General features: G+C 45.1%; 2 protein-coding genes across 2 annotated transcripts in view; both read right to left on the reverse strand.

Annotated features, from left to right (window-relative positions):
* The window catches only part of LOC138351625 (ficolin-1-like), a 228,286-nt gene extending 217,265 nt beyond the window's left edge, over nt 1-11,021 (reverse strand). Inside the window, exon 1 of the mRNA XM_069303623.1 lies at nt 10,210-11,021. The gene's annotated coding sequence lies outside the window, so the exon portion shown is untranslated. The remainder of the gene's footprint in view (nt 1-10,209) is intronic.
* The window catches only part of LOC123747835 (putative golgin subfamily A member 6-like protein 19), a 33,930-nt gene extending 18,063 nt beyond the window's left edge, over nt 1-15,867 (reverse strand). The window contains exons 1-4 of the mRNA XM_069303738.1: nt 15,819-15,867; nt 11,126-11,346; nt 10,452-11,020; nt 10,226-10,344 (exon numbers count right to left, since the gene is read on the reverse strand). Of these exons, the coding sequence (XP_069159839.1) occupies nt 10,226-10,344; nt 10,452-11,020; nt 11,126-11,346; nt 15,819-15,867 (958 nt within the window). The remainder of the gene's footprint in view (nt 1-10,225; nt 10,345-10,451; nt 11,021-11,125; nt 11,347-15,818) is intronic.
* Between the last annotated feature and the right edge of the window lie 1,186 nt (nt 15,868-17,053).

Raw genomic sequence — 17,053 nt, forward strand, 5'->3', positions numbered from 1 at the left:
CAATCATATCCATCACACCATATCGATCACCACAATATCCATCACCACCTACACACATAATATCCATCTCCAATTAAATGGAATGGACTAAGCAGTGATGTGGTAGAGTCTGACTCCATACACAGTTTCAAATGTTGATATGACAGAGCCCAGTAGGCTCAGGAATCTGTACACCACTTGATTGACAGTTGAGAGGCTGTCAACTGTCAATCAAAGAGACAAAGCTTAACTCCCGCAAGCACAATTAGATGAGTACAATTAGGTGAATGCACCATACCCATCACTACCTACCCACATCATACTTATCATCACCTTCACACATCATACCCATAACAAGCGTCATGCACCATACCCATCACCACCTACGCTCACCATACCATCACCACCAACACTCACCATACCCATCACCACCTACACACACACCATACCCATCACCACCAACACTCACCATACCCATCACCACCTACACATACCCTCCCAGGGTCTCCACTATATCCTACAATACCCTCCTGAAAATGTATGAATCTTCAAATCATACCCATTACCATCTAAACACACCATTCACATCACCACCTACTTGCACCATATCCATCACCAAATAAACACACCATACATATCAACACCTACACACAATATACCCAAAACAATCTACACACTCCAAACACATCACCATCTACCCACACCATACCCATCACCATCTACACACCATTCTCATCACTACCTACATGCACCATATCCATCACCACCTAAACATACTATACATATCACCACCTACACACACCAATTCCAAAACAATCTACACACACCATACCCACCACCACCTACGCACACCATACCCATCTCCACTACACACACCATACCCATGACCACCAACACACGCCATACCCATCACCAACTACACTCCCCATATTCATCACCACCTACACACACACCATACTCATCGCCACCTAGACACAATATACCCATCACCACCTACACACACTATACCCATCACCACCTACACACACCATATCCATCACAACCTACACACACCATACCCACCACCACCTACACACACCATATCCATCATCACCTGCACACACCATACCCATCTCCACCTAAACACACCATATCCATCACCACCTAAACACACCATATCCATCACCACCTACACACACCATACCTATCACCACCTACACACACCATACCCCTCACCACCTACCCACACCCCAACAACCTACACACACCATATCCATCACCACCTTCACACACCATACCCATCACCACCTACACGCAACATACCCATCACCAACTACACACACCATACCCCATCACCAACTACACACACTCTCGCGGGTCACCATCAAACCCTCCCATACCCCGTTGTAAATTTATGAATCTTCACAACATACTCATCACCACCTATACACAATACACACAGTTGTTCAATAAACCCTGAACTATATGTTTAACACATTTCTAACCCTGTCCAAGTAACAGAAGAAAATGTACATATGCTGATTAGCATTGTAAATATGGGCCACGTATGTGGTAGAAAAAAAAACTAAACTCACCATAAATATCTGCACCAACACTCACCATACCCATCACCACCTAAACTCACCATACCTAGCACTGCCTACACACGCACCATACCTATTACCACCTACACACACCATACCCTCCTGTCAATGTAAGCATCTTCACACCATACTCATCACACCATACTATTATGTTATGAGGAAAGAGAGGGAAGGAAGAGGTGGGGGTGGTGTAGCTCTGCTGGTAAGAAAAGGCTGGGATTTTGAAGAGATGGATATTCAGGGCTGTGAAGGTTTCAGTGACTACATAGCAGGTACAGTAACAAATGGAGGGAAAAAAATTATAGTCGTAGTCATATATAATCCACCACCAAATGACAGAAGACCTAGACAGGAATATGATAGAAACAATATGGCCACCATTAACATAATAAAATGAGCAGCTTCTGTTGCTAGCAGGAATGGATCTGGACTACTAATTATGGGAGACTTCAACCATGGGAAGATAGATTGGAAGAACAGAGACCCGCATGGAGGACCAGAAACATGGAGAGCTAAGCTGCTGGACGTGGCAACAAGAAACTTTCTAAGCCAGCACATCAAAGAACCAACAAGAATGAGAGGAGAAGATGAACCAGCAATGCTTGATTTGATATTTACCCTAAATGAGTAAGATATAAGGGAAGTTAAGATGGAAGCGCCCTTGGGAATGAGTGACCACAGTGTATTGAACTTTGAGTACCTGGTAGAGCTAGGACTTATCTCCCCAAAAAAGAACTAGGAATCAAAAGACTGGCATACCGAAAGGGGAATTATGAACAGATGAGAAGTTTCCTAAGTGAAATACCTTGGGACACAGACCTCAGAGATAAGTCTGTACAGGGTATGATGGACTATGTTACCCAAAAGTGTCAGGAGGCAGTAAACAGGTTCATCCCGGCCCAAAGGGAAAAATCCGAGAAGCAACAGAAGAATCCATGGTATAATAGGGTATGTAAGGAAGCGAAGAAACTGAACAAAAGGGCGTGGAGGAACTTCCGGAATAACAGAACACCAGAAAGCAGAGAGAAATACCAGAGAACCAGGAATGAGTACGTCAGGGTGAGAAGAGAAGCTGAGAAAAGTTTTGAAAATGATATAGCAAACAAAGCCAAGACCGAACCAAAGCTACTCCACAGTCACATCAGAAGGAAAACAACAGTGAAAGAACAGGTATTGAAACTTCGAACAGGCGAGGACAGCTATACAGAGAATGACAGAGAGGTGTGTGAAGAACTCAACAAGAGGTTCCAGGAGGTCTTCACAATAGAACAAGGTGAGGTCACTGTGCTAGGAGAAAGGGAGGTAAACCAGGCGGCCTTGGAAGAGTTCGAAATTACGAGAGAGGAGGCAAGAGACACCTGCTGGATCTGGATGTTAGAAAGGCTGTTGATCTAGATGGGATCTCACCATGGATACTGAAAGAGTGTGCAGAGGCACTTTGCTTGCCACTCTCCATAGTGTATAGTAAGTCACTGGAGACGGGAGACCTACCAGAAATATGGAAGGCGGCGAATGTGGTCCCAATATACAAAAAGGGCGACAGGCAAGAGGTACTGATCTACAGGCCAGTGTCCTTGACTTGTATACCATGCAAGGTGATGGAGAAGATCGTGAGAAAAAACCTGGTAACACATCTGGAGAGAAGGGACTTCGTGACAAATCGCCAACATGGGTTCAGGGAGGGGTAAATCTTGCCTTACAGGCTTGATAGAATTCTACGATTAGGTGACAAAGATTAGGCAGGAACGAGAGGGCTGGGCGGACTGCATTTTCTTGGATTGTCGGAAAGCCTTTGACACAGTACCGCATAAGAGGCTGGTACATAAGCTGGAGAGACAGGCAGGTGTAGCTGGTAAGGTGCTCCAGTGGATAAGGGAGTATCTAAGCAATAGGAAGCAGAGAGTTACGGTGAGGGGTTAGACCTCCGATTGGCATGAAGTCACCAGTGGAGTCCCACAGGGCTCTGTAATCGGTCCTATCTTGTTTCTGATATATGTAAATGATCTCCCGGAGGGTATCGATTCAATTCTCTCAATGTTTGCGGACGATGCTAAAATTATGAGAAGGATTAAAACAGAAGAGGACTGTTTGAGGCTTCAAGAAGACCTAGACAAGCTGAAGGAATGGTCGAACAAATGGTTGTTAGAGTTTAACCCAACCAAATGTAATGTAATGAAGATAGGTGTAGGGAGCAGGAGGCCAGATACAAGATATCATCTGGGAGAGGAAATTCTTCAGGAGTCAGAGAAGGAAAAAGACTTGGGGGTTGATATCAGCCAGACCTGTCTCCTGCAGCAGATATCAAGCGGATAACATCAGCGGCATATGCCAGGCTGGCCAACATACGATCGGCATTCAGAAACTTGTGTAAAGAATCATTCAGAACTTTGTATACCACATATGTCAGGCCGATCCTGGAGTATGCAGCCCCAGCATGGAGTCCATATTAGTCAAGGATAAGACTAAACTGAAAAAGGTTCAAAAGTTTACCACCAGACTAGTACCCGAGCTGAGAGGTATGAGCTACGAGGAGAGACTACGGGAATTCAACCTCACTTCGCTGGAAGACAGAAGAGTTAGGGGAGACATGATCACCACATTCAAGATTCTGAAGGGAATTGATATGGTAGATAAAGACAGTCTATTTAACACATGGGAACACGCACAAGGGGACACAGGTGGAAACTGAGTGCCCAAATGAGCCACAGAGATATTAGAAAGAACTTTTTTAGTGTCAGAGTGGTTGACAAATGGAATGCATTAGGAGGTGATGTGGTGGAGGCTGACTCCATACACAGTTACAAGTGTAGATATGATAGAGCCCAATAGGCTCAGGAATCTGTACACCTGTTGATTGACGGTTGAGAGGCGGGACCAAAGAGCCAGAGCTCAACCCCCGCAAACACAACTAGGTGAGTACAACTAGGTGAGTACAACCTTCACTCACCATACCAATCACCACCTACACACACAATATACATCATCACCTACGCACAGCATAACCATCACCACTTACACACAACATAACCATCACCACCTACACACACCATAACCCATCTCCATCTACACACACCATACACATCACCATTAACACACGCCTTATCCATCACCACCCTCACTCACCATACCAATCACCACTTACACACACCATTCTCATCACCACCCATACCCACCATACCCATCACCACCTACACACACCATACCCATCACCTCCAACACACACCATACCCATCACCACCTATACACACAATACCCATCACCATCAATACACACGCTCCCGGGTCTCAACCATACCCTCCCATACCCTCCTGTCAATGTCATCATCCTTGCACCATACCCATCACCACCTACACACACACCATACCTATCACCACCTACACTTACACACCATACCCATCAGCACCTATACACACCATACCAATCACCACCTACACAGACCATACCCTTCACTACCAACACACACAATACCCATCACCAACTACACACACCATACCCATCACCACCTACACACCATACCTACAACCACCTACTCACACAACACATATCACGATCTACACACACCATACGCATCAACACCAACACACATAATTCCAATCACTACCTACACACACTATACCAACACCATCTGCACACACCATACCCATCACCACCTATACACATCATACCCATCAGAACCTTCACACACCATACCCTTCACCACCAACACACACCATACCCATCACCACCTAAACACACCCTCTCGGGTCTTCACCACACCCTCACATACCCTCCTGTCAATGTACGCATCTTCACACCATACCCATCACCACCTACACACACCATACCCATTACTACCTTCACACATTATACCTATCACTACATACACACACCATACCCATCACCACCTACACACCCCATACCCATCACCACTTACATACACCATAACAATCATATCCATCACACCATATCGATCTCCACAATATCCATCACCACCTACACACATAATATCCATCTCCAATTAAATGGAATGCACTAAGCAGTGATGTGGTAGAGTCTGACTCCATACACAGTTTCAAATGTTGATATGACAGAGCCAAGTAGGCTCAGGAATCTGCACATCACTTGATTGACAGTTGAGAGGCGGGACTAAAGAGACAAAGCTCAACACCCGCAAGCACAATTAGGTAAGTACAATTAGGTGAGTACACCATACGCATTACTACTTTCCCACACCATACATATCATCACCTACATAAACCATACCCATAACAACCTTCACACACCATACCCATCCCCACCTACGCTCACCATACCCATCACCACTATCATTCACCATACCCATCACCACCTACACACACACACGTTATCCATCACAACCTAGGCATACCATACCCATCACCATCTACACACACCATTCACATCACTACCTACATGCACCATATCCATCACCAAATAAACACACCATACATATACACACCTACACACACAATACCAAAAACAATCTACACACACCATACACATCACCACCTACGCACACCATACCTATCACCAACCACACACATCTTTCTCATCACCACCTACATGCACCATATCCATGACAACCTAAGCACATTATACATATCACCACCTACACACACCATTCCCAAAACAATCTACACTCGCCATACCCATCACCACCTACGCACACTATACCTCTCTCCACCTACACACACACCATACCCATCACCACCTAGACACACCATACCTATCACCACCTACGCACACTATATCTATCACCACCTAGACACACCATACCTATCACCACCTACACACACTATATCTATCACCACCTACACACACCATACCCATCACCACCTACACACACCATACCCATCACCACCTACACACACCCTCCCGAGTCTCCCCATACCCTCCCATTCCCTCCTTTCAAATAAACATCTTCACACCATACTCATCACCTCCTTCACTCACCATACCAATCACTACCTACACACACAATACCCATCACCACCGACACACAGCATGCTCATCACCACCTACACACACCATACCCATCACCACCTACACAAACCATACCCATCACCACCTACACAAACCATACCCATCACCACCTACACACACCATACCCATCACCACCTACATACACCATACCCATCACTACCTACACACACAATACCCATCACCACCTACACACAGCATGCTCATCACCACCTACATACACCATACCCATCTCCACCTACACAAACCATACCCATCACCACCTACACACACCATACCCATCACCACCTACATACACCATACCGGTCATCACCTACACAAACCATACCCATCACCACCTACACACACCATACCCATCACCACCTACATACACCATACCCATCACTACCTACACACACCATACCCATCACCACCTACACACACCATACCCATCACCACCTACACACACCATACCCATCACCACCTACACAAACCATACCCATCACCACCTACATACACCATACCCATCACCACCTACACACACCATTCCCATCACCACCTACACAAACCATACCCATCACCACCTACACACACCATACCCATCACCACCTACATACACCATACCGGTCACCACCTACACACACCCTCCCGGGTCACGACCATACCCTCCTTTACTCTCATGTCAATGTAATCATAATAGCACCATACAAATCAGTACCTACACACACGATACCCATCATCACCTACATACACTTTACCCATCACCGTCTACACACACCATACAAATCGAAACTTACACACACCATACCTATTATCACCTACATACGTCATACCCATCACCACCTACACTCACCATACGTATCATCACATACATACACCATACCCTATCACCAAATACACACATAATAAACATCACCACCTACACACACCATACTATCACCATCTACACACATAATACCCATCACCACCTAAACACACCATACTCATCACCACCTACACATACCATACCCATCCCCACCTACACGCACCGTACCCATCATCACCTACATACACACACGTTACCCATTACCACCTATACACACTCATCATACCCATCAGAACCTACACACACCATACCCATCACCACCTACACACACCATACTCATCACCACCTACACACACCCTCCCGGGTCACCATCATATCCTCCGGTCATTGAAAGCATCTTCACACTATACCTATCACCACCTACACACACCATACCCATCACCAGCTACACACAGTACCCATCACCACCAACACACACAATACATAGTGGCTGCCCTAACCTCCCTTTTCAAGGGTAACATAGGGGCTGACCCCAACCACCCCCTTCAAGGGTAACATAGTGGGAGACCCTAGCCATCCCCATTAAGGGGTAGCATAGGGGCTGACCCCAACAACCCCCCCTTCAACGGTAACATAGTGGCTGACCCCAAACCCCCACCCCCCTTCAAGGGTAACATAGGGGCCGACCCCAACCCCCTCCCCCTCTTCAACGGTAGCATAGGGGCCGACCCCAACCAACCCTCCTTCAATGGTAATATAGTGACTGACACCAACCACCCCCTTCAAGGGTAACATAGGGGCCATAGGGATCGACCCCATCCCCCTTTAAACGGTAGCATAGGGGCCGACCCCAACCAAACCCCCTTCAAGGGAAGCATAGGGGCCGAAGCCCCCCCCTTCAAGTGTAACATAGGGGCTGACCCCAACCACCCCCTTAGAGGGGTAACATAGGGGCCGACACCAACCAGCCCCCTTAGAGGGAATAACATAGGGGCCGACACCAACCACCCTTCTTCAAGGGTAGCATTGGGGCTGACCCAAACCACCCCTTTTCAAGGGTAGCATAGGGGCCGACCCCAACCTCCCCCTTCAAGGGTTACAAAGGGGCCGACCCCAACCTCCCCCTTCAAGGGTAACAAAGGGGCCGACCCCAACCACCCCCCTTGAAGTGTAGCATAGGGGCCGACCCCAACCACCCTGTTCAAGGGTAACAAAGGGGCCGACCCCAACCACCCCCCTTTAAGGGTAACAAATGGGCCGACCCCAACCACCCCCTTCAAGGGTAACATAGTCCTGTTCGATCCGTTCCACTTTGCCTCTGTACATCTCTCTGTCTCTGTACGTCTCTCTGTCTCTGTATGTCTCTCTGTCTCTGTACATCTCTCTGTCTCTGTACATCTCTCTGTCTCTGTACGTCTCTCTGTTTCTGTACATGTCTCGTTCTCTGTACATCTCTCTGTCTCTGTACATCTCTCTGTCTCTGTACGTTTCTCTGTCTCTGTATGTCTCTCTGTCTCTGTACATCTCTCTGTCTCTGTACGTCTCTCTGTTTCTGTACATGTCTCGTTCTCTGTACATCTCTCTGTCTCTGTACGTCTCTCTGTCTCTATACGTCTCTCTGTCTCCGTACATCTCTCTGTCTCTGTACGTCTCTCTGTTTCTGTACATGTCTCGTTCTCTGTACATCTCTCTGTCTCTGAACATCTCTCTGTCTCTGTACGTCTCTCTGTCTCTGTATGTCTCTCTGTCTCTGTACATCTCTCTGTCTCTGTACGTCTCTCTGTTTCTGTACATGTCTCGTTCTCTGTACATCTCTCTGTCTCTGTACGTCTCTCTGTCTCTGTACGTCTCTCTGTCTCTGAACATCTCTCTGTCTCTGTACGTCTCTCTGTTTCTGTACATGTCTCGTTCTCTGTACATCTCACTGTCTCTGTACGTCTCTCTGTCTCTGTACGTCTCTCTGTTTCTGTACATGTCTCGTTCTCTGTACATCTCTCTGTCTCTGAACATCTCTCTGTCTCTGTACGTCTCTCTGTCTCTGTATGTCTCTCTGTCTCTGTACATCTCTCTGTCTCTGTACGTCTCTCTGTTTCTGTACATGTCTCGTTCTCTGTACATCTCTCTATCTCTGTACGTCTCTCTGTCTCTGTACGTCTCTCTGTCTCTGAACATCTCTCTGTCTCTGTACGTCTCTCTGTTTCTGTACATGTCTCGTTCTCTGTACATCTCACTGTCTCTGTACGTCTCTCTGTCTCTGTACGTCTCTCTGTCTCTGTACATCTCTCTGTCTCTGTACGTCTCTCTGTTTCTGTACGTCTCGTTCTCTATACATCTCTCTGTCTCTGTACATCTCTCTGTCTCTGTATGTCTCTCTGTTTCTGTACGTCTCGTTCTCTGTACATCTCTCTGTCTCTGTACGTCTCTCTGTCTCTGTACATCTCTCTGTCTCTGTACATCTCTCTGTCTCTGTACATCTCTATGTCTCTGTACGTCTCTCTGTCTCTGTACATCTCTCTGCCACTGAACGTCTCTCGTTCTCTGTACATCTCTCTGTCTCTGTACATCTCTCTGTCTCTGTACGTCTCTCTGTCTCTGTACATCTCTCTGTCTCGGTACATCTCTCTGTCTCTGTACATCTCTCTGTCTCTGTACATCTCTCTGTCTCTGTACGTCTCTGTCTCAATCAATTTCTCATTTTGCATTTATCATTCGGTGTGTCTATCATGGTCTGCCTTTCATACACACACATTCATACACACATTCATTCACACATTCATAAACATTCACACATATTCATACACACCTCACTCCCTCTTACTCCCTCAGAAGTAAGGCAAAATAAGCAGGAAGGAGAGTGAAGGTCAGAAGTTAAGTAGCACTGTTTACCTTGTGTACAGCTCACTGACATTCCTCTTGCACTTCTCGTGTTCTTCTTGAGTACTTCTGAGTTGCTGTGCCTGTCTGTCTTTATCACTCTGTAGAGCCGTGTTTCCTTCCCGTAACTTACTGGCCTCTTCTTCACTGACGGAGAGTTGCTCTTCAACAAGTCGTTTCTCCTCTTTAGTCTTCCTGATTGTTTCTTCCTTTTCTTCATTTAAAGCAGCGTTTGCTGTTTGAAGGACCCTGACCTGTTCTTCCAGGAGTGAGAGTTGCTCTTGAACAAGTCCTTTCTCTCTTGCTGTGTATTATTCATCTCTTGCAGCTGTTGTGTCTCTCGCTCTAGCTCAGCGATCCTCGTCAACGCCGTCTTGACCCTCTCCTGGGCTTGGGTCTCCGCAAGCTCCAGCTGTTGGTTCCTCGTCTTGACCAGCCTCGAGTCCTCCTCCACTTGTCGGATCTCTTGCTTGACCAGCCTCGAGTCCTCCTCCACTTGTCGGATTTCCTGCTTGACCAGCCTCGAGTCCTCCTCCACTTGACGGATCTGGGACTTTAATTGAATGTTTTCTTCCTGAGCAAGGCGCACTTCGTTCTTAGTCTTCATGTTATCCTCCTTGGCCAGCCTCGAGTCCTCCTCCACTTGACGGATCTGGGACTTTAATTGAATGTTTTCTTCCTGAGCAAGGCGCACTTCGTTCTTAGTCTTCATGTTATCCTCCTTGACCAGCCTCGAGTCCTCCTCCACTTTACGGATCTCCTCCTTGACCAGCCTCGAGTCCTCCTCCACTTTACGGATCTCCTCCTTGACCAGCCTCGAGTCCTCCTCCACTTACGGATCTACTTTAATTGAATGTTTTCTTCCTGAGCAAGGCCTCGTTCTTAGTCTTCATGTTATCTCCTTGGCCAGCCTCGAGTCCTCCTCCACTTGACGGATCTGGGACTTTAATAGAACAATCTCCTCCTGAGCAAGCTGCCCTTCGTTCTTAGTCTTCCTGTTGTCCTCCTCGAGCAAATGATTCGCTGTATTTAGGCGAGTGTTTTCCTCCTCCAGCTTGAGGTTGTCAGCTTGGTGAGCCTTGTTGACACACTCCAGCTGGTCCAGAGTGTCCAGGAGGCGGCGGGTGGCGTTCTCCCTCTCCTTCACACCTGCCAACACATCAAATATTAAATATATACTGCTATATATATTACCACCACCCACAACTACTACTACTAGTATATATCAGATATATACTGCTGACCCTGAAATGCACTCCAGTCCCTGAAATACAGTCAAGGACCTGAAGTACACTCCAGGAGCAGAAGTACATGCCAGGCCCTGACGTACACTTAAGATCCAGAAGTATAATCAATACCCTGAAGTACACTTCAGATCATGAAGTAGACTTCAGGCTCTGAAATACACTCCAGGACCAAAAGTACTCTCCTGTCTTTAAACTACACTCAAGACCCCTGAAATACATTAAAGTCCCTGAAGGACACTCCAGTATCTGAAGTGTACTACAGACCTTCAACTACATTTTAGACCCTGAAGTACACTGCAGACCCTGAAGCACATTTCAAACACTGAAGTTCAATTCAGGATTTGATGTACACTCCAAAACTGAATTCCACTCCAGATCTTGAAGAACACTCATGATCCTGAAAAAAACCTCCAGACCCTAAAGTTCACTACAGACCCTGAAGTTAACTCAAGGACCTGAGGTACACTCTAGACATTGAAATACTCTCCAAGACATGAATTGCACTCATGACCACGAAGAACACTCCAGACACTGAAGTACACTCAAAGACGTGAAGTGTACCATGACCACATCAGACCCTAAAGTACACTCCAGACCTTGAAGTACATTCAAGAATGAAAAATACACTTCAGACCCTGATTTATGAAGAACCTGAGGTGCACTTCTGACTCTTATACACACTGCAGGGCCTGAGGTATACTTTAGACCTTGAAGTACTAATCAGGACTTGAAGCACACTTCATGCCCTGAAGCACACTATAGGACATAAAGTAAACTATAGGCCATGAAGAAGGCTATAGGCACTGAAGTACACTCCAGAAAGTGAAGTACACTCCAGGCCCTGAAGTACAGTCCAGGTCCTACAGAACACCCCAATCCCGAAAGACATTACAGACCATGAAGTACTTTCCAGACCCTGAAAAACACTCCAGACCCTGAAATACACATAATGATGAGAAGTACACATCAGACCCTGAAGTACATTTCAGGCCCTGATATATATTCAAGACTCTAAAGTAAACGACAAGCCCTGAAGTACACTCCAGGACGAAATGTACACTCCAGGCATTGCAATACACTCCAGATCCTGAGGTAAACTACCCAGCAAATACTTTATGTTGCCAGAATGTGCCTGGGAATTTTTTGAGAGCTGGGCAAAGTTAGTTTTTAAGTAATCAATACGTTTTTGTGTCCAGTCATAAATTGTTTGTCATAATTTACTACACAACGTTGGTAACAAAAAATTGAGGCCTCGTGGCAACCTTAATTACTGCATAAAAGTAGTTTCTATTATTTATGATATATAAATATAGAAACTATAAATATACAAAATATTAGTTGAAATAAAACAGGAGCATAATAAAGGCGAGTTCACTTTGTATTTATTTCTTAGATGGCAGTGTTGGTAGATGGTTGTGGTTGGTGGCAGTGTTGGTAGATGGTAGTGTTTGGTGGCAGTGTTGGTAGATGGTTGTGGTTGGTGGTAGTGTTGGTAGATGATACCTGGTTGATACATGGTTGATGGGGTTCTGGGAGTTCTTCTACTCCCCAAGCCCGGCCCGTGGCCAGGCTTGACTTGTGAGAGTTTGGTCCACTAGGCTGTTGCTTGGAGCCGCCCGCAGGCCCACATACCCACCACAGCCCGGTTGGTCCGGCACTCCTTGTAGGAATAAATCTAGTTTCCTCCTGAAGATGTCCACGGTTGTTCCGGCAATATTTCTTATGCTTGCTGGAAGGACGTTGAACAACCGCGGACCTCTGATGTTTATACAGTGTTCTCTGATTGTGCATATGGCACCTCTGCTCTTCACTGGTTCTATTTTGCATTTTCTTCCATATCGTTCACTCCAGTACGTGGTTATTTTACTGTGTAGATTTGGTACTTGGCCCTCCAGTATCTTCCAGTTGTATATTATTTGATATCTCTCTCGTCTTCTTTCTAGTGAGTACATTTGGAGGGCTTTGAGACGATCCCAATAATTTAGGTGCTTTATTGCGTCTATGCGTGCCGTATATGTTCTCTGTATTCCCTCTATTTCAGCAATCTCTCCTGCTCTGAAGGGGGAAGTGAGTACTGAGCAGTACTCAAGACGGGAAAACACAAGTGACTTGAAGAGTACAACCATTGTGATTGGATCCCTGGATTTGAAAGTTCTCGTAATCCATCCTTTCATTTTTCTGGCTGTCGCAATATTTGCTTGGTTATGCTCCTTAAACGTTAGGTCGTCAGACATTATTATTCCCAAATCCTTTACATGCTGTTTTCCTACTATGGGTACATTTGATTGTGTTTTGTTTAAGGTCCTCATATTTACCGTACCTGAGTACTTGGAATTTACCACTGTTAAACATCATGTTATTTTCTGATGCCCAGTCGAAAACTTTATTAATATCAGCTTGAAGTTTTTCAATGTCTTCAGCCGAGATAATTTTCATACTGATTTTTGTGTCATCTGCATAGGATGATACGAAGCTGTGACTTGTATTTTTGTCTATATCTGATATGAGAATAAGGAAAAGCAGCGGTGCAAGGACTGTACCCTGAGGTACAGAGCTTTTAACTGTACTTGGACTAGATTTTATATGGGTGACCGTTACTCGCTGAGTCCTGTTTGACAGAAAACTGAGTATCCAGCGTCCTACTTTACCGCTTATTCCCATTGACTTCATTTTGTGTGCTATCACGCCATGGTCACATTTATCGAAAGCCTTTGCGAAGTCCGTGTATATCACATCAGCATTCTGTTTTTCTTCTAATGCCTCAGTGACTTTGTCGTAGTGCTCAAGTAGCTGTGAGAGGCACGATCTTTCCGCTCGAAATCCATGTTGGTCTGGGTTGTGAGGGTCATTGGTCTCCATGAAATTGGTGACCTGACTCCTAATCACTCTCTCAAATACTTTTATGATGTGCGATGTTAGTGCAACTGGTCTATAATTCTTTGCCAATGCTTTGCTCCCTCCCTTGTGTAGAGGGGCTATGTCTGATACTTTAAATGCATCTGGTATCTCCCCCGTGTCGAAGCTCTTCCTTTACACTATACTGAGTGCCTGTGCTACCGGCACTTTGCATTTCTTTACAAATATTGAATTCCATGAGTCTGGACCTGGGGCCGAGTGCATGGGCATGTTTTCAATTTCTCTTTCAAAATTTAGTGCGCTCGTGTTGATATCAGTTATATTTACAGGGGTTTGAATATCCCGCATAAAGAAATTGTCTGGATCTTCCACTTTCATGTTGTTTATTGGAGTGCTAAACGTGTCCTCATACTGCTTTTTTAGGATTTCACTAATTTCTTTGTCATCCTCCGTGTATGAACCTTCACTTGTACGAATAGGTCCAATACTGGCAGTGGTTTTTGCTTTTGATTTCGCATATGTGAAGAAATATTTAGGATTTTTTATTATTTCCTGAATTGCTTTCTGTTCTAACTGCCTTTCTTCAGTTTCATATGAGTGTTTCAATTTCCGCTCGATTTCTTCAATCTCCCTATTTAAATTATTCCTTCTTTGACGGGAAATTCGTGTCTGCATAAGCAGTTCCGTTATTTTTTCCTGCGTTTATAGTGTCGTCTGCGTTCTCTTTCTACGATGGATCTCTTTCTGGCTTTCCTCAAAGGAACATGTTTCAGACAGACTTGATACGCTTCCGAAGTCAGTTTTTCTATTCCTTCTGTAGGACTTATATTACTTAGAACAGTTTCCCATGGAATGTTTGTAAGTTCCCTGTTTATTATCTCCAGTCTATCCTTTTACTATTAAAATTGAATTTACTGAATAGCCCCTCTCGCTTTATCAACGTTTTAGGTCTATTCTGATTATTAATGGTCGTTTGCACTTCAATGAGCTTGTGATCTGAGTATGTGGTATCTGATACCGTAATGTCTCTGATAATGTCTTCATTGTTCGTAAAGACCAGATCTAGAATATTTTCATTTCTCGTTGGCTCCGATATCTGCTGATTGAGTGAAAATTTGTCACAGAATCTAAGTAGTTCTCTAATCTGTGGTTGGTTAGGTCCTGATAGATTTCCTGGTATAATATTATTGTTTGCTATTTTCCACCTGAGACTAGGCAAGTTGAAGTCACCTAGGAAGATAATATCAGGTATCGGGTTCTCCAAATTATCAAGGCTATTCTCTATTTTGTTTATCTGTTCTGTGAATTCCTCAGCCGTTGCATCTGGCGGTTTGTAAATTAGAATAATCACTAAATTTATTTTCTCTATTTTTAATCCCAGTACCTCTACCACCTCATTTGTAACGTTTAGGAGCTCAGAGCATACAAGGTCTTCCCTAATATACGGACCCACTCCTCCATGTGACCTAATTTTCCTATCACACCTGTATAGGTTATATCCTGGAATCCAGATCTCACTGTCCAACAATTCACAACCATCTACCAACACTGCCTCAACCACAACCATCTTTCACACTTTCACGTCTTTCACACTTTCACGTGAAAGGCACGGAACGCTACATAAAGAGTGGCGGAGTGGCATGGGTTTCTGTGAAAGCTCCAAATACTGCATTTGACTCCGTGAGGAGGCCATTTATGAACTGTACTTTGTTGTTTGTTCGTGTTTTCAGTCCTTGTATGTTGGCAAAGATGAATGAAGTTACTCTATTTGTGATAGTTTGAATGGGAGACTTTTTCGGCAAGCCCATTATGCGTGGACATAATGAGTTTGTTCTGACCAGTACTGATTGTTGTAGGGCAGTTGCCTGTCGTAGTTGTAGTTCCCTTTCGGTGTGTAATTGTATCTGTAATTCTGGAATGCAAGTGGATCTGGCATCCAGTTCCATACACTCTCCATGCTTCTCCTTTTGAATTCTCTTTCGGTCTGGTATAAAAAATTCATAGAGTTTCCTCCAAATTCATTATCCTGCTTGCCACTCTTTATGTAGCGTTCCGTGCCTTTCACGTGAAAGTGTGAAAGACGTGAAAGTGTGAAAGATGGTTGTGGTTGAGGCAGTGTTGGTAGATGGTTGTGGTTGGTGGCAGTGTTGGTAGATGGTAGTGTTTGGTGGCAGTGTTGGTAGATGGTTGTGGTTGGTGGTAGTGTTGGTAGATGGTTGTGGTTGGTGGCAGTGTTGGTAGATGGTTGTGTAGTGGTTGTTGGTAGACGGTTGTGGTTGAGGCAGTGTTGGTAGATGGTTGTGGTTGGTGGCAGTGTTGGTAGATGGTAGTGGTGGCATTGTTGGTAGATGGTGGTTGGTGGCAGTGTTGGTAGATGGTTGTGGTTGGTGGTAGTGCTGGTAGATGGTTGTGTTAGTGGCAGTGTTGGTAGATGGTTGTGGTTGGTGGCAGTGTTGGTAGATGGTGTGGTTGGTGGTAGTGTGGTAGATGGTTGTGTAGTGCAGTGTTGGTAGATGGTTGTGGTTGGTGGCAGTGTTGGTAGATGGTGGTGGTTGGTGGCAGTATTGGAAGATTCCAGGAAACAATTTTAGGTTGCCACAACGTTCCAGGAAAGTGTTTGAAAGCAGCAGCAACATTTGTTCTCACATTTTAGATATGTTATTGTGTAGAATCGTAAATAGGTTTCCACAACTTAGCACAACGTTGGTTAAACAAAATTTGAGACCTTGTGGCAACCTTAGATCAATATAAAT

This window comes from Procambarus clarkii, chromosome 50 (assembly GCF_040958095.1).
Source record: "Procambarus clarkii isolate CNS0578487 chromosome 50, FALCON_Pclarkii_2.0, whole genome shotgun sequence".
In the NCBI taxonomy this organism is placed as follows: domain Eukaryota; kingdom Metazoa; phylum Arthropoda; class Malacostraca; order Decapoda; family Cambaridae; genus Procambarus; species Procambarus clarkii.